General features: G+C 46.3%; 1 protein-coding gene across 4 annotated transcripts in view; it reads left to right on the forward strand.

The window, feature by feature from the left end:
- Positions 1-19,278, forward strand: part of smtnb (smoothelin b) — a 44,941-nt gene that overhangs the window by 16,796 nt on the left and 8,867 nt on the right. For all 4 annotated transcript variants that reach the window (XM_079161014.1, XM_079161016.1, XM_079161015.1 and 1 more), the window contains exons 6-10: positions 4,813-4,909; positions 8,306-9,012; positions 10,193-10,241; positions 11,215-11,814; positions 13,806-13,879. In XM_079161014.1, coding sequence (XP_079017140.1) covers positions 4,813-4,909; positions 8,306-9,012; positions 10,193-10,241; positions 11,215-11,814; positions 13,806-13,879 — 1,527 coding nt within the window. The remainder of the gene's footprint in view (positions 1-4,812; positions 4,910-8,305; positions 9,013-10,192; positions 10,242-11,214; positions 11,815-13,805; positions 13,880-19,278) is intronic.

Below are 19,278 nucleotides of genomic sequence, written 5' to 3' on the forward strand. Positions count from 1 at the left end.
GATGTTATCTCATCTGCTGTGTTTGATCACAGTTTTTCGATGAATGCTCTGTTTCCAGAGGATCAGATGTCTGTGGAGGAAAAGCAAAGTTACTTCTTACTGTATGTGGTCACCGTTGCTTTGACTCAAGCTTTTTGAGGAACACCTGATACAATCAGTTGCATTATCAGAGTTCTGTCGGTTCGTGTGAAAGCAGCCGTTTTTCCCGCCACAGTGACGTAAAGGGAGAAAAATGAAAGGCTGTTAGTATTTGTCCCATTGTCTGTTGTAACTTGTGTGTGTGTGTGTGTGTGTGTGTGTGTGTGTGTGTGTGTGTGTGTGTGTGTGTGTGTGTGTGTGTGTGTGTGTGTGTGTGTGTGTGTGTGTGTGTGTGTGTGTGTGTGTGTGTGTGTGTGTGTGTGGACAGGACACAATGACAGCATGCTGGCGTCACAGGATGCTCTGACATTCAAGCCTTTTTACCTCACTTCCTGTAAGATAGCTGAGCTGTACGTACGGCTTGGCTAGTCGGTGTAATGGGTCAAGGGGGGGGGGGGGGGGGGGGGGGGGTTAGGGTTGGAGATCTGGATGACGAGGAGAACAGGCGGGGGTGGTTCGGACAGACAGACAGACAGGCAGTTAGCCCACCAGCTGTGCCTCAGCAGCCTAGTCTGCGCTGGAATGGGGTCGAGGCCAAAAACAACATCAACCACCAGCAGCAGGGCTCCTTCCACTCACATCATAGCAGCGGATCTCTTTGAGCTGCGTGCAATTGTCCCGTGGCAGCTGGAGGTCATAGATAGGCCTCAACGGCAGCCAAACACGCACACAATACACGCACTATATGTGTACACTTCCATCTCATCTCGTCTCACTGCAGGAGTTGGAGGAATTATAGGTCAAAACTAAGACGGAGTGTGTCAGAAGTTAATGTGTCAACCAGGCAACGCTTTAACCTGTGTGTGTGTGTGTGTGTGTGTGTGTGTGTGTGTGTGTGTGTGTGTGTGTGTGTGTGTGTGTGTGTGTGTGTGTGTGTGTGTGTGTGTGTGTGTGTGTGTGTGTGTGTGTGTGTGTGTGTGTGGTGGGGGTCAGATCCCTTTGGAGACAGAATGGGAGGGAGGGGAAGTCAAGGGAGTGGCTTGTTGGTTTTATGTGTGTGTGTATGTATATGTGTGGTGTTGGTGGTGGTGTGTGTGTGTGTGTGTGTGACTGTGAGACTGTGAGAGAGTGTGTGTGATGTGGCTGAGGGAGTAGAGCGACAGATTAGAGGACGTCCTGACTCCAAGAGGTTTGCTGCTGTGTGTGTGAGAGAGAGAGAGAGAGAGAGAGAGAGAGGGAGAGGGAGGCAGAGGCAGGCGGGTCAGTGAAGAGAAGGTAAATGTCATTCAGATTTTTCTTTTCTGCTGTCACAGATCAAATTCTCCTCTCTGACTGTCTTTAGCTTTTTTTATGCTCTGAAAGGCCATTTAAACTTTTTTTCCTCATCAATCTGTGCTTGTTTCTGTCTGACTGAAGAATGGGACGTACCTGCCTCTCTGCTTACCTTTCAGGTTTGTTTACATAACGTTTTATTGCTGAATTAGACCGATTTTGTTCACATAAATTGACAGTTTAACTCTTAGGATGTAGATGACACCTTAATGATGCACGCCGTGAAACTGAGTCATTGACACATGCAGAATTGTTCATTTAAGGCAGCAAAATAACTTGATACGAATTCAAGTTAAAGAGAAATCTTGAATATTTAACACTTTAGTAAATGAATCCTGTGAGATGTTTCTCTGAGGCTACAGGTTTGCATGCTGTAGGTGTGTAGGGAGAGCTCAGGTAGGCTGTCGGGTAGGCGGGTGTTGCAGCTCCAGACAGTTTTGTTTGCTCTCTGATCGCATCATAAACATGTTGCAAGAGGAGACCTGAGGAAAGACTAGTTTGTAACAGTTTGCAATAGAGAGGCTTTAGCAGACTTTGGAGATGAGTTGTGCTTCAGGGAAGAAAGTCGATCCATTTTCAAAAGACCAGAAAATAAGCTTAGATTGGCATGTGATGATGTGCAGTAAGTAGAAATGGGAATGAGGCTAAGGGCTGAGTTTCTTTTGTGTGGTTTCCCTCACTCCAGACTGTGTGTGTGTGTGTGTGTGTGTCTGTGTGAGATATTGAGATGATTGCTACTTCATTCCAGCTACTGTATTTCAGTTATTGGAGGTAAGCCGAGTGTGCGGCTCCTCCGGCTGCAGTAATGGAAAAAGAGCCGCCAGGCTTCTCCTCTCGACCATGTGGAGGCATGGAAGACCCTCTGAAGGTCTGACCCTACCAGCGTTGTGATGGATTTAACATCCATGGAAAGTTGGAGCATTGAACCCCTGCATGTTAACATGTAGCCGATCTTAGCGGTCGGAGTTGGGAGGTGACGGAGGTGTGTGCCTCAGCTCAGCCTCGTTGTTCTTATTTTGTGTGGAGTTGAGGGTTCAGAGGAATCCAGATGGCCGACGCCTCGCTGTGGTCACAATAGAGGACAGTTGTTTTTGTGTCTACGTGTTTGCGCTTTTTGCAATTATAGTCCAAAGCAAGCAGGCTCCTGAGGCCACATGGGACGAGCGGTTCGTGCACGGGACGGTGTTGGTTCCCCTCTGTCAGGTCTTCACGGTTGGGGCCAGAGGGAAGCCGCTAATGACAGCATGGTGGCTGGCAGCAGGTTCGCAGCTCTGGTCTGCGTCTCCAGTTCCACTTTATCTTCCCCTTTTTTTTCCCCTCTGCCTCGCTGTCTGTGAGAAATGTGTTCCCTGTGGTTTAGTGGGAGCTGTGAAATGATGGCTGTCTGTCTGACTCCGGGCAGAAGCAGGAGAGGGAGAGGAGGGGCTGGTGAGGAAAGGCTTGTCCTCTCTAATTGTGTTTATGGCTCGAACTAAATTATCTCCCCCTGTGACTCTTTGATTGAGTGACTCCACTCAGAAGGAGAGTGCCCTTTGTGTGGGACCTCTGGCATTATTACGCTGTAGTGCCTCCAAGTCTTTTGTGTTGTTTGTGTCCTCCAAACTCATCAGACACTGTAATGACTCATTAAATCAGCATTCCACTAAATCCTCAGTCTGTGAGCAACATTTAGCGGGGTTTTTTTTTTTTATGCCCCCAGAATTTGTGCTGCCACTTTTTTGCTCCATATGGGAAAAAGTGAAAGCCATGGAAACAATAACACGGGAGCACCTTCTATGTAGATTTACACTGCTGTGATGTCACATGTAGTATTTCAATTCTCTCGCTTTTTTTGGAAGATTTCTTTCACAAACGCTCTCCTGATCGATTTTACCAACAAAACTTCACTCATTGGACTCGTTTTTATTCACTCTTATCTCACTACATTTAATGATGTGGTGTCTTTGTTTTTAACCTGCACAGTGCCATTCCAGATTCACCTTTCCCGTTCGTCCTGACGTCTCCTCGGCAGTGTCTCATTAAGTTTTCTCTTCAGTGATTGAGCCGCTCCGCCCTGTAATCTGCTCACGGTGGGGAAGGTCACAGTCGACAGAGCAGAACGCCTCGAGTCTTTTCTCACCCCTGCCTCTCGCTTGTGTTTGAATTTGTTTTGTGTTCGGTTTTTCTCCGATCACACGCTGCATTGATTAAAAGCTTCTTTTTTTTTTTTTTAAACCACAAAGGTGTGACTTATAAGATCCAATCTGTAGCTGCTGGTGACATCTGTGCCAGTCTCTTGTGCAGGATAACATAGTTTACACATGGACAACTGATTTTGGCGTGTGATTGTGTGGCCTTTCTTTGCTTGCTTGAGAGCTTGTGAATGAAGCTTTTTTTGAGGTAATTGTAGGCTGAAAATCTGGAATTATATTTTCAGTATGTAAGGTCACATCCTGTATGTTTTTTCAGGATCCACCCAAACCTTTTGTGGGACTATTCTTAAACCAGATGGCTCTCGTAAAACACCTTTAAGGAGATGTTGTGCCGTGATATAGTTCATCATTTCAAATGAGCTACAGAATGACGCATACCACCTGAAGCTCCACATGCAAGAGGTTTTTTTTTCCAAGTCCTCTGAGTGTTGTGGATTACAAATATGTGTGGGGGTGATTTAAAGCGAGCGTGTGTGTGTGTGTGTTCACACGTGCTCGAAGGAGCCTTATTTGTGCAGCTGATTCTCCTGTGGAGTAGTTCAAGGTCAGGCACCAGAGGCCCAACAGTAGTGCCGGCATCTTCATCTTTTCACCCTCCGTCCTCCCCTCCTACACCTCTCTTGTTTCCTCTCCATGTGCCAAAATACTCCTGCTTCTCCTCCGAGATCTCCACCTGCTGTGACGTTCCTCTATCAGTGCAGGTTAGGGCCAGAGTGCTGCGCAAAGAGCTATATTTTGTGCTGCAGTCAGATTACAGGTAATCATGAAGGAGTGGGAGCTACCCGAGTTAAGTCGGGCTGTGAAGCAGAGATATACGTTGTCTGTATATGTTGGCTCTTTAGGCACTGGGGGCGTCTCTCTCTCTCTCTCTCTCTCTCTCTCTCTCTCTCTCTCTCTCTCTCTCTCTCTCTCTCTCTCAGACGTATACAACGGAAAATAAAACAGATCTTTACTTTTCCAGCTGGCCAAACATGTTGTTCTTCGTGGCTGGAGCATTTGACCTTAACCTCCAACAAAAGACTGTTGTGATCACCAGCTGACCTCAAACAGATGATCGTAGGGATGATGTTTACACTCTGGTTTTGATCAGAGGAGTGGGTTGGCCGTTTGTTCCCAATAGAAACGTGATGACATTAAAGAGCATGATGCATCTGGAGCTTTATTGAGATGCTCATAGCATGAGTGTTTCTTTGTTCTTGTTCTTTTACAGGAGACAGAGCGGGAGAGTCACAGTGAGCGTATCAGATCTCAGATCCTGGAGTTACGTGGCCAGCAGACACAACAAAGCAGAGAGCTGCAGAGAAAAGGTGAGAAACACTCGCTCAGTAACAAACAGACTTGTGACACTTCAGGAATCGTTGAAACACTAAATCTTTTATATGCTGTAAACTTTTACCCAAAGCTCAAGTTTGAGTAAGAACTTCTAACTGGAAGCCAACAGTGACCAACTCTGTTGCGTTTACGTGGCTGCATACATCCGTCTTGATGCAATTTCCTCTTCACTGCCTGTTAAAATAGTCGGCTGAAGGAGCCATTCTCCTGAGGTGGCGGTCAGGAGGTCATATTAGTTCAGGCTCCTTCATCTCACTTTATTAACCGTTTGGAGTCACTCACCGCCAGAGGCTTAATGACAATGGCTTCTTAAGTGTGAAGTAATTTCATTAACCACTCTGTTAGTCCAACCTTTAATAAAGTAGTATGAATGCAAGCCTTCAGGAGGGGATGAATGTGCTTCGTTCACTTGAATCCTTGGAACTTTGCAGGCACAGAGCTGACTATGAATAGCTTGTAAAACAATAAAACTGCGTTACTGGCAAGTCATAAATGTTGTTACAAACCCTAAACCTATAGCTTGCCCCATATAAATGCATCAGGACAAACTATAAATTGTACAATGCCCTTCATACAGAATACCACATTTGACATTGATCATCCTTTGCTGGAGATGAAAGTGTTTTTGAGGCCTGGCTGACCTAAACTTGGCCCTGAGGCTAACAGCTATAATAATGTCGTTCTGTGTGGCCCGGCCTGCCCTGAACTTGGCTCCCAGTGTCCGTCTCATGGTCCTGGTGTTGGTGGTGGGGTTATGGGAAGCAACGTAGGGAAGCCCAACAGCCACACCTCTGCTAAATAAAGCTGATACCAGAACAGAACTATGGCTTAGTTGACTATGGTGGAGAAACTCCCCACTGTTCCTGATGTATCCCTACCTTACAATTTAAACCAGGGTGAAGCTAGGGTGAACAAAAAAGAGACCACCATAGAAACGCAAAGGAGGAAGGCGCCTTTTAAAGTGGACACCAATCAACAAAGACACTGACGTTTATGGTTGGGGAAGGACAGTGTAGCCATAGTGGGACGGTGGTTCTTGAAGAGGCGGTTGTCTTTTCAGCAGAGGGAAAGTGGCGGAAAATAAAAGATTGACTTGGAAAATAATCGGTGGGTTCTTTTTGGTCTTTGAACACAGCACACATACCTCTACCTCTCAGACAAAAGAAAGCTTATGTTCACATGCTTCACCTCAATTACCGTGTGTCCAGTCGTACTGCATTCTAGTGCAGACTGTAACTTGTTTACAAGAATAGGCTGTGATTAAGGAAATGAAATGTTAGCAGAGACGCTCAGTGGAATGTGTTGCGTGCCTCAAGTTTCCTTCGTTAAACTTCAAGTTGACACTAATGCCAGTTTTACACAAAAGTGCTGCGAAGAACTTGAAGGACTGAATGTGTATTTCCATTAATACCAAGCCACTAGTAATGCATGTATATCAGGTCATTGAGTTCCCAGCATAGGGGTCAAGAGCCACCACGGTGGTCATGAGGTAAACCTGAGAGGATTGATGGAATGGAAAAAAGAAGACGACACTCACAATTTCTCAAGTATCTGCGTTTTTCATTGGAAAATCTGGAGGATTTTACTTTGAGACTCTAAAAAGTGATTCAAATGAAGCAATCTGATCTGGAAACGTTGTTTGAACTGCTCGCAGCTCAGAGACGTATGCAACCTGTAACAAAGTGTCAAGAGCAGGCGTTGCTTCACTTAAAAGGGTCACAAGCCAAAAATAATGACTGGCATATGACTTAAAAATATGGTCGAACAGACTCTCCTTTTCCCAACGGCATTACATGGTTTCTGCATTAGTTTCTTTGCAGCTTGGAGTATATTTCTTTTCTTTATATTTTAACATTGTGAAAAGCTAATGAAACTGCTTGAATGAGACACTTGACTTTATGCAGTAACGGTATATTTACTATAGAAACCTCTTCTACATGTTACACCAAGGCAGAGGTGTGATGATGTTCAACCCAGGTCATCAGCAGGCGAGTCGGAGTCAAATAACCTGTGTTGACCCGTTCACAACAATGACCAACACAAGCGTTCCTCGGGTCATTGCTTCAGTGTGAGGGAAGGATAAAGAAAAGCCGTAGATTGTCCTTTGTTTGTGCTCTATTTATTGACTGGCAGCAGAGTGCTCAAGCTGCTTTTGTAGCTATTTTAGAAGTAAAAGCAGACCTCTCATTACCCAGCAGCAGCAGCAGCAGCAGCGGGATTTTCCCAGAAATCACTACACAATGGTCATGACAGGCAAAAACATGGAACAATAACGTGCGAGTTTGTAGCAGTGCGTTTTGTCTTTCTCTTCAGTTGAACAGTAATTGCGTTTGGCTGCATCATTAGATATAGACACTGCTGTCTAGTGGACCATGTGAGAATGGCAGCCATTTATTGTCCTCATTGTGTCCCTTAATCACGTCTTCTATTCAGAGCGTATTACATAATCATCTGGTTAATAATAATCATCTTGCTGCCATTTGTAAATTGATTGTGCACAATTTGGAGAGCCTCTTTTTTGGGGAGGTGTTACGCATTAAAGATTTAAATGAAGCTGTGAACGTCCGTCTCAATCCTGTCTTGCCAGTGAGTTGAAAGAGATTTCTGCGGCTGGCGGTCAGACTCTGTAATTTGGTTTGTAAATCACAGGCGTGCATACTTGGTGAACCCCATTTGGTTGCAGAGTTGGTGCAAACACAGGTCATGCTGAAGTGTTGTTAAACCTTGGTGTGTACATGGGATGTGGGATTCTAATACACTGTTGGTTTTCTCTGTTTGCCTTATCTGCGGTACGTACGTGACCTCAGATATTCCATCGTTAGTGTCTAACACCCCATGGTGCTTCAATCACAGAGGGAGGATGTGGGCAGCGCTGTGTTGTTTGGAGTGTGGTTTCCTGAGGAGAGAAGGAACAGTACAGGAGCTTTGACAGAGGGGAGGGGAAGTACTTGTCCTCGTCTCTATTTCACCCCCACTTCCTCCTCGACTCCTTGTACTTGCTTACCGCCTATGGTTAAGCCACATGCTCCCACTCTTTAGCTGTAACCCCTCCTCTTCTTTTACGCACATCCACCGACACAATCTCAAAAATCTCGCTCAGGAACTGAGGCCAGTCTGGAGGAAATGCCTACATCCCCTCATGTCTCCACGTGCCTCCTCTGCGATCCCGAGTGATATTTTCTAGCCGGGCCTCTCATGGGAGCCCCTGTGCCCGCAGAAGTATTTCATTTCCATCACTTCAATCTCAAACTTCACCACCTACTGCTTCCTTTGCTCGCATACAGTAACACCCTCTTCGCTTTGGTTTGCGATCGGCGTGAGAGAAAGAATAGAAGTAATATGAGAATCTGTTTTTTTTCCTTCTGTTGCAGGCTCCAACTCAGGCATGGTGTTGGTTCTTGATCACCTGGTGAAGGACGATGGCCCTGGACCTCTGCTGATCCAGCCTCAGAGAGAAGCTGTGACCACAGAGCCCGACCTGGCCCTGTCTCATCGTCAACGGTCCGACTCCTGGGCTTCAGACCACGATGTGACCTCTGTGCTTTCCAGGTCCAATCTGGATTCTGTGGCCTCAGAGAAGAGTCTGGGCTCTGCCTACAGAGCTCGGCTGGACTCTGGAGCTTCAGACAGGAGCCAGAGTCCCTTGCAGCGCGGTCGCCTAGATTCTGGGGCATCAGAGCGAAGCGTCGGCTCCCTGTCGTACGTCAGACAGAGACTGGGCTCAGATGTCTCCGACTCCGGGGCTAGACCCCGTTTGGGCTCTGGGGCTTCAGACAGCTTTGGTCTTTTGCCACGGAAACGGACTGACTCAGGGACATCTGAACAGAGTGTGAGTATGTCCTCTGAGGAAAAGGGTCCAGTGGAGGAGGTGGAGGTAGCCACAAGTGGTTCAACTTGCAGCACAGATTCGGAAACTGAGAGCGGAAGACAAGGTCCAGCCAGCCCCCATGCTCGGTCCGTCCAGGACCGCATCATTGACCAGGAGCAGCCTGATGGGGCTGTTCTATCCAGGAGAGATCCTGCAAATGGCCTGCTCAACGGCAGCGCCACGGGAAAAAACGACTTCCAGAAGCAGAAGGTAGAGTGGACAGTCCTTGCCTCATGAACGGCTGTTGTCTTTGAGTCCTAAATGTACAGAAAGGTGACAAGTTAAAGGAAAACTGAATTAAAGAGAGGAGAAACGCATCGTAAATGCATCTCCACCACTGCTGTCAAAACACCACATGAGGGGGTACTGTATATTTTGTAAGAATGGTGTTCATCCCTTCTGTAGAGTTACAGAGTCTTGTCTATGCTAAGGGGCCTTGCAACTGTTTTCGAAGGTAGACGCTTCATTTGACTTTTTTCTTTAATTTGTATATTAGGGCCAGCAGCAACGACACCCAGTCTGTATCCTAACTGCACCACTAGAGTGAGGTGTTGAGCCACATAGACACATACAGAACCGTCCAAGCTCTCCCTTTTTTCCTTTTATATTTCATTATCCCTGACAAGCAACCCTGACACCCCATTCTTCAGTGACACCCAGGTCACATCGGCATCCATAAACACAGCACGCCAAGCTCTTTTTAGGCGCTGTTTAACTTTCGTTACTTGGCTACACAAACAAACTGTGCACCTGCACAGTGTCTCTGCTTCACCTCTGCGGCGTGTCCTCCTCACCTGCTGTCAGAGAGGGATAGACGGGGTTACGAACCAGAGGTTCTGTCTCTCCTCAGCCCCTCACAGTACAGAGAGCACACAAACGCACAGAGAGCTGCTGTTTCTGCACTGACTGTTAGCTGTTGAGCAACATTTCCCATGTTGGGGGGGCTCGGGTCACCATGACGCTCCTCTAAATGTGTTTACCCAAGGCTGGCCCCGGACTTCTTTTATTGTTCCCGACAAAAGACGCTGACGCTCAGTCTCCTGAGAGTAATGTAAACACTCTGGGGCCCATCATGGCCCCGCTGCCAAAAAAAGAACAGAGGCCAACTGCTTCACTCCAAGCACAAATGTTACATAATGAAAACACCACCGGTTGATTCTGTATTTAGGATTTTGTGTGTGTGTGTGTGTGTGTGTGTGTGTGTGTGTGTGTGTGTAGTTTTCATCACAGCCATCTATAGACTCTAGTCCCTCATGAATGTGCATCGCTGCCCTGTTAAACAGCTCTGTGGTTGTCAATACAGCCACAGTGCATTTTAACCCTTTATCTCCTCTACTTGCTCTCGTGATTGTGATGTCACGCTATTTTGTTTTTTCCCCCCTTTTTATAGATGACAAACAGCGATCTGCCCCTCACTCATGGCAAAGCAAAGGATTTTGGTAAGAAACTAGTCCTCTCTTAGATCTCAGTCCAAATCGTCGTCCTGAACTGATTAATCAATAGAACATCAGTCCACAATCTTTTGTTATCAAGGAAAAATCCAAACATTCATCATTTCCAGCTTCTGAAATGTGAAGATTTGCTGCATCTCTCTCTTTTGAATCATTGTTAATTGAATATGTTTGGGGTCAGTACTGTTATATTCTTGGCTCTCATCATTTAATTTTGTTAATTTAAAAATGACTCAACTGATTTATTGATACTGGAAATGGTTGTAATTCGTATATACTGTTATCACTATAGGTCCAGATTTATTTGGTTTAGTTTATGGACATTGCATTTAAAAGTGTGTAATAACGTCACACCAGATGGTTCATCGCTTGTAGGACAATGACAGCCATTAGTGTTACCGCATAGAGCCACTCACAGGAGAGTGCTGGGAAGAGGGCATGTTATAAGATACATATTTTCTCTCTTTCTACCAGACGATGCTCTTTACTTTGTCCACCGTACTATAAACGGTGGTTTTCCTCCTGAGCAGCACATCTTTTTTTGTTAGGATGACCTCAGTTAATATCTTCTCTTCTAATCATTGTTTTTTCCATTGGAGAGTCTGTGCCAAATCATGAGCTTTGCTCACATTATCTGACAGTATTAAGGATCAGAGAATGAAAAAAAAGATCCATGAGTGGAAGAAACATGTCCTGAAAAGTCCAAAAAATTGAAACTGAAAGGCGGTGAAACGGAGGAGGTTAAGTCAAGCAAAATAAAGGGGCCGGAACAAAACCTTGAGAGAGCAGGAAAAGAGGAATGGGATTTATAGAGGGCTTTTGAGGTAGAGTAGGAGATGATGAGAGCAAGAGACTATAAGTGTGTTAAATTCACACTGAATAGTGGCCGGGCTCTAGGCTCTGTGCCGAATTGAATGTTTTTCTGTGATTTTAACTCCCCTCCTGCATTATGTCTTTACAGCATCTGAGAAGAAAGATGTGGAACAGTTCAACCGCACCAACTCTGTACGTGATCGCATGCGCAAGTTTGCTGAGCCCAGCCAGAGCCCAAATGTCCCGGCTTTGAAGAAGGCCCCTCTGAGGAACGGGACCACCTCCGGCAGCAGCGGCCAGACAAATCTCTCCAGAGCCACCGAGCTGTTTACACATACAGCAGCATCCCTCAGCACATCTGGAGACAGGCCAGCAAGGCCACGTGTGGACTCCACGTCTCGCACCTCTGCCGCATCCCAGAGTCAGGACATACCTCAGCCAAGAGGTGTGGCCAACAAACCTCTGTCTTCAGCTAGCCAATGGCAGAGCTCCATGGGTGGGACGAGGCATCCAGCTGAAAAAGATGTGCATGCCTCCAGTGACTCAAAGGAAGACAAGACCCCAGGGAGAGAAGCTGGACATCAGGTCACCCAGGGAGAGGCAGACCCGGACATGAAGACCTTCCTCACAATCGAGATCAAGGATGGGCGCACCACCCCTTCCTCCACGCCCTCCTCTAGGAGCAACATCGTGCCCATCACCAACATGACCCCACGCATCACCACGAATTCTCTGGGACAGAGAGCAGGTAGGAGCACCAACCTGACAGCGCTCATACTCTAGCTCAGTCACTGCTAAAATAACTCTGTTAACATGATGCAGTACCTCCCGATTGTTAATTCAGGATTGGAATGACGTCGAAACACCACCCATGTTTGTTCTACCACTTAATGCACCGTGCTGTCTAGCTGAAACTTGATTATATTGACCTTTTTAAAGCTTTTTATGGAGTCTGTAGCGTATACAGATCTGCAGCCCACTGTGTTTCAGGCAGCATGAATCTTAAGTTAGCGACGGTTCGTCTTTCCTTGCTAATATCAACACTTACATCACAGTGGAATCCCAGTCAGTGTGGGAGGAGACCGGCACCAAGGACTCGGTCACAAGTGGGATGATGACGAGCAAAACGCGTGGACGAGCGGGGATAGATGTTAGTGCTGAATATGAAACCGCGTGATTGTACTGAAGGGTATTTGTTGAAGAGCGGGCCAGTGTGGAGGGGGTGAGGTCAGTAGTCAACAGAAGCAAGTACATTCAGACAAAGAAAACAGTAATTGGCTTTCTCAGGCCAGACTGAATAGTAATACTGTTACAGTGCAGTTGAGTAAGCTTGCTCGCCGACACAGTACAGTGTTCTGTTTGTTCCATGCTGTACATGTTGTCTGTCACCCCTTTATCTAAAATAACACTTTATTCCAGTACTTTCTTTTGATGAGAGATGAGAAAATAAAACTCCACAGTCATCAGTTAACCAGCCGTTTTAGACACCACAAGATCCTCCGTTTGAATGAGGCTGGAGACCGTTGTTGCATGTTCTCTCCTTCTTTTGTTTGCTATCTCTCTACTGACAACTTTCTAAGAAAAGGTGTTCCTGCATTTTAGGCCATTTTATATTAGTGAGTCAACAGTAGAGCAGATGACAGGAAATGAGAGAAGAGAGATGGGAAAGGACATGCAACATATGTCCCCGGGCTGAACGCAAACCAGGGATGTTTGCAGTTCTTGGTCAGCGCCTTAACCTCTAGGCAGCTACTCGGGCGTGGACATAACTTTACCCTGTTTTAGTAGTGGTGGCTGATGGAAGAAGAAAATATATAAATATCACTGTGCAGCAGATCAAAACATGGTCGCTCACCTGAAATAGATAAAAAGAAAATAATGCAAGTACATGTTCCCGTACATGTACTTAGCACTCGGTACATGCTCATAGTGCAAACGGTAACAGCAGAGTTTCATGAATTGCATGAAACAAGAACGTGAATAGCTTGAATCTCTCTTTCAGAAGCAGAGCTGCTACAGCCGCTGTTACTGTCTGTCCAAACAAGACGTCTTAAGTTTCAGCTCTTTGCAGCAACCGGGACCTCCAACCCAAACAGTTTATTTAAGACTCAAGCTGGACCTCTGCGATTACACCTCTTACAACCAACACCCCCGACACATTCTGGCAGCCCCACTGGGCTCCTTCACGAGGGTCACACAGTTTTGTTTTTCAGCTCAATTTGCTTTAATGGTTTTGGGCTCCTTTTTTGGGAACCTGCCTGTCTTCCCATCACCAAAGGCAGGCTGCGATTGTGTCTCCGGTTTCTCTCAAAAGTATCCACCTTCTTAAATGTACACTGTGCTGCACTGGTGTGCAATCAATCCTGTAGTGTGCGCGTGTGTGTGTGTGGGGAGTGAAGAGATGGGGGTTGGGGGGTTCGACAACGGATCACAAGGACATACATGTGTGTACTCTTGCAGGCAAATGGAGAGAGTTGTTTATATTAAAGGTGGCGTCAACTCCATTTTCTCTCATGTCTCTCATTAGACATGAGAGAGTACTGTTTATAACACTTTGGCAGCTTATTGGCTACCACCAACACAGTGGAAGACCATGCACACATCTCAACTGTACACATGCATAGGGGCGCCAAGACCTTTCTCTGCCTTTTTGTTCCTACTCAACCTATAGCTGTCGGCTATATGTACTTGAGTTTAGATGTTTTGTGCTTAAAATCCATGTAAATTTGTCTGTTTCAGAGTTGACCCTTGGCCTCAGAGCTACACCATTCAAGATTTCCTCATCCAGCCTCTCCTCCGGATCCTCCATCAAGGTACAGTCCGCCTTTGCAATTTATTGTCTGGGAAAGGATCACAACATTGAGGCTACGCAGTATGTGGAGACAGAACCTGTCAAACATACATCAAAGCCACATTCCCAGTTCCTTTCCAATTAAAGATTAACGCTTTGTTTTCATCTACTATTTCATTCCCAACTGACTCAATTGAATTCCACTGTGTTTTCGCTTCGTCCATGTCGCAGCAATCACCCATTAAGGCCTTAAAAGCAAGTGAGCCGGGACAATGAAAGACAGACAGAGTGTGAGAAAAGGAGGGAGGAGAGGGAAGAACCATGTTTATCAAACACGGAGTGGGTAGCCAGTCACATCTGTCCTTGTAGGGTATGTGAAGGAGAGAGAGGGAGAGGGAGGTGCTCCGGGGCATTCCTTGTTTTTCTCTCGGCCGGCCGTGCCCACTGAGATTTATCTGGGAAATGTTTCCTAAATCACACCTGTCTGTCTTCATGCACAATGATTGCTGTCCAGCTGCATTGAAACACATGTTGACACAAGTTGTTCACCGCGTCTTTTCTTAGGGGGCCAAAACCTAAAGATTCAACTTAATAGGCTGAAAGTGGTCACACGCTAACCAATCCCCTCCCGTCTCACAGTGACCTCTGGGGTCAGAACAGCTAAACTCCTGTTTGCCTCATTCCTTAACTCCGTCGCTGCTCCATGAAAGGAAGTGTCCTCATGAATGGAGTGTGAGGGATTGAGAGGTCGAGGAGAGGAGAAGTGGTGTCCTGTTTACTCTTTAATGGCTGTGTATCCCACCCCCCCTGTGTCCAGCGCAGCTATAATCTGGTTATGGGATCAAGGAGCTGGGTAATTAGGGTTGGGAGGAGGCTCCACAAGGCTGCGGGGTGAATTTAAGGTGTTAGAACGAGACCGTCTCCATCAGTTAGACCCTTGTTGAGACCCTGAAACTCAGGGACAGGCACAAACTAAGATACCACAGCACAGGAACAGGACAAAGATTCTGCAGGAGATGAGGTTTAAACTTGTCTGAGCTGAGTGCTGTTACAACTTTACCATAACGGCATGCAGGTAACGTCTTTGCATGTGTGCTAACATGTGTATGATATTACTAAACATGATGGGTTTTAAATGATGCTAAAAGGAAATATATATATTTGAAGAATTTGCATTACAAAATCTTCCTTTCTTCCGGTTTATGTACCTCTCAGGAGCTCTCATTGTTTTCAACAGCAACCCACCAGCACAGTATGGATTATAGACAATCGCCAATCATTAGTTTAGTCTTTTATTGTTCCTTTCCTGCTGACTACATGCTAGCACCACTAAGCAGTGATTTACATACATGGCTATTCAAACAACATCATCATGATGAACCACGAGGATATAACAATAAGTACGTTTTCTCTCTTGTCGTCACTCAGCTGATTTTTCACCTGCTTTGGCCGGATCTGCTCTCCCATACAGACACTGAGCCTGAGCGACTTGGCTAATGAGATTGTAAAAACATCAGCCGACACTGTTGGTTAGCATCAACCAGGGGGAACGCGGCTTGGTTACCTCCGACTGATCCGGAGACCATCTGTTCTCTGACTTTCCCTGGTTTAGTTGAGGTTGAAGGTGGTGCGAGGGGTCAGGGGAGAATTCATATTGAAGTACCCTTTTACAAATGAGTGTATATATTCATTATAAGAAGAAGAGTGTGCAGACATCAGTTTTATAAGTTCTTCCTGTTTAGTGTTGCTGATTGTTGTTTATTGGGTGGTTTAGTGGTTCCTGTCTGGGACTCTGATCTGTTTGGGTGGTCTGGACTTCTCCTCTGTGGTCCAACTTTCAGCACTCACAACCTCTCCTATTTCTTTCGTGGTATTTTCTGTTTTTATATATCCAATTAAACATGTAGTTCTTACAGCGAATTGCCTATAAATTTCAATCCATTCGAGAGTTAATAGAGAGAAACATTTTAGGTAAAATAAGCAATGGAAATACAAATGTGAGCAAAAGAGACAGAGCTGCTCCTTGTTATTTATTACGAAAGCATAAAGTTAATGGAAAAGTCAAGATGCTCGTAGTGTTGCAGTGAAGTGATGAGAGTCCATTACAGACAGGTGAGGCCTGCAGCCGGTTATTGATGTTTCCTGCTCCGAGTTAACGCAGCTGTTCCTGCTCATCTCGGCTGTCCGTCCGTTCCGACCACGGTGCTCGGCCTTGAAAACAAATATAAATAATGCCGTAAGCTTTGTTCCCAGGGTGATGACAGGCCAGTCTCACCGGTCAGGTGCTGCTGCGGGAACAGGGACACACAGGTCCACAGTCAATGAAAGATTGTCTCACTGTCACACAGAGGGAGAAGGACCCCATTGTTAACATACTGCTGATCCATGACACATGCTGGTTACACAACCAGTTCACAGATTTAAGCCGGCTCTGCAGTGAAAACTGGGGAGAAAAAGACGTGATGGAATTACATGTCTGGATGATGTTTTATTGCCCGCTTAGATTTAAATTTGTTTCCCTCATTGCTATGTTGGTTCTGACTGAAATCTCTGCATTGCTTTGTTTTTGAGCTCTGTTGGAAGCTGCACTAAATTATTTTAGTTACTTTATAATAGCCAGAGAAGCAGTTACATTTCTACTGCAAACACAAACCTATATACATGCAGAACATTGTAGTGCATGTACTTTCTCGTCTTTGTATAGGTCATGCTCTGTGTCTCTCTACTCCACTTTGCTTTGGGTAGGTGCTTTGATGCATGGTAAGACCAGAGCCATAGCCATGTCCTTCTTGGGTTTTGACCCATTTTCCCTGCTGGCAGTCACATTTCTCGCCACTCTCCCTCAAGGCCAGATTCTTCCTGGGAACTGTTTGGCTTACCTGTAAATCCCAGGAGAGACCGCTGTTGCCGTTTGACTCATTGTTCTCGGTTGCACTTTTTTAAATCAGTTAAATGCTTGTGATGTAATGGCATGTCCTCAAAGATTACAGGTTTATTACATGTTGCCTCAGACTGCCTGCAGCGGTACAGTATGTACAGTACCAATGGATTTCTCTGCATGGTCTGCATTATGCCAATAAAACGTCTGTAGGCATTTAAAAGATGTGCTTAAGCGTCTTACACTATGAACAATATACACACACAGACTTCTTTCAGCGCTCTTGGAAAGCTCTTAATTTATCACAAAAGCACTTGAAGCATCCACATGAGCAGCAGCTGGGCCCCTGCTGCTTTGTCAGTAAGACTAACTCGGAATCTTGTAAGCGCTGTAATGTCCTTCCCAATATCCTTGCCCAGAGGCGTGGAGAACTGGCCCCCAGCTCACCCTCACTGGTCAGCCAGTCTGCTGTGTCATGGCCCTAAACTAGACTTTGTCCTTCATGGACTGATCTTCCCCCTGGAGGTCTGCCTTAGATCACAGTCATGCAACACAATTTACCTGATTAGTCACGACGCATTTTGCGCGTTGCGTATTTTCAGAAGGCAATTTTATGAGGAGTGAACCACTAACGTGTAACTCCACTCAGCCCAGGCCTCGCCTGTCAATCGAGGTGTGAAGGACAACGGCTCTAAATAACAGGAAAGTTGACAGAGGGAGGGGTGAGTTTTCTGAATTGTTGCCACTACCATTCCCCCAGGACTCAGTGGCTCAGTGGAATAACGGCAGGGCTGGAGATAAATAGACATGTCCATGGCACCTGAAATTAAGGGGTGGGGCTTCTGCTGCCTGGGAAACGGGATTCCTTTCATGCTCATTCGCTGTCAGGGTGTTGGCCGGCAAAGAGGGGAGATTTGCTCGGGCTATAAAGAACGTGCATTGTTTTGAAAGGTCTCTGTAGACAGACGGACAGATCGGACACTTTCTACCCTCACATCTGTGGCCACTACCTTTTGAAGTCTCTGATTTTACACCCCAACATACGTTTTTGGGACACAAGAAGAGTTAAACTAACACACTTTGACCAGTGTGACATTGAGTGCAGCCGGTCTGGCCATGCCTGGAGTGAACCTGGACTTCCTCCCAGCCTCACAGGCTCCAGAGGCTTTGGGCAGTCCAGATAGCGTTTGTGCCGAGTCTGGCCTGGAGGAGGTGATAGGGGATCTGCTTGCTCAGGAGGATGCAGAGGATGAAGAGGGGCAGTTTTGCAAGAGGAACTTTGAATTAACATTACGGTGCGCTGTGGGGGAGGTCCATTGCGACCTGCAGGTCTTTGGGAAGCGAGTGGATGCCCGTCTGGAGGAGGCCGGAGCTCAGGTGGCTCCTCTGGCCGAGGCTGTTGCCAGGCTGCAGGAGGAGAACATGAGGCTGAGGATTCAGCAAGAAAGGCTGATGAGGCAAGTGGAGGCCCTGTGCCAGGTAATGGGGCTGCCTGATGTACTGCCCGGCAAAGAAAGCTCACTTACAGCTCCATGCGAAAACAAAACACCATCCGGTGATTTTCCAACATCATGCAGTGATCCTCCGGCCAGTACTTCATCCTCGAGTCCCCAAGATTCTCCATCCAGTGCACCCCAGGAACCTCCAGCTAATACTCTTCTGGATACTCCATCAAGCGTGCCACAGGAACCTCTGTCATGCCCCCCGGACTCAGACTCTGTATCTACTGAGACAAGCACACCTCAGAATTCGGAGCCTTCACCTGTCCCCCACCCCCCGACCTTTGCAACCTGCCGCTCCCTCTCTGCCCCCTCTGTGATGGCAAACATTTCTTGCGACAACAGCACGGTACTGCTCTCTGTAAATGGTTCTGATCATGCCCCCTTTTTCAATTCAGATAAGCTGCGTAAGAAGAATGAGAATGTCTTTTGTTCCAGTGTTGACGGTACATGTGGATCAGCAGGCCATGAGTACTTTTAGGTGCCACTCTGTGTTCCTGCTCACACACTTGTTGACCTGCTGTTCCATCTCTCTTAGCTCTCCGTTGGTTTTAATCGTACGTTAGGTCCTCACTTCCTTCTGCAAAAATCTTGACCATCTCAGCTGATTGTTTATATGGAGGACTTCACTGTCATGGAGTTATTCCAATCCTCCAACAGCATTTGTCTCTGATCTCTGTTTGTATCCAAGCACTTTGTGATGGAGGAAAGAAATGACCACGTTTCAACAGTAACAGTGGACCTGCCCTGTAGTTTGCCTGGATAACCCTCATTTTTAGCCTTGTTTGCGTAACGTACTCCCATACAAATCCCTTAACAATCCCTGTGTGTGTTTGTGTGCACTGGTGACATTTTGAGGGATATTGAGTATTTGCAGCATTATCTTCTGTTATACAACCGACCAGTGTTCATATTCCTGTCTAATCCTGCAAAGACAGATGGGCCTGCCAGTCAACCAGTGAAGGTGATGGACTCCTAAATGTTACTCGGGATGATTGGGATAGTGAGGGGTGAACTTATCTGTTGTTCTAGTGCATTTGAGCG

This window comes from Pholis gunnellus (assembly GCF_910591455.1).
Source record: "Pholis gunnellus genome assembly, chromosome: 6".
NCBI lineage: Eukaryota > Metazoa > Chordata > Actinopteri > Perciformes > Pholidae > Pholis > Pholis gunnellus.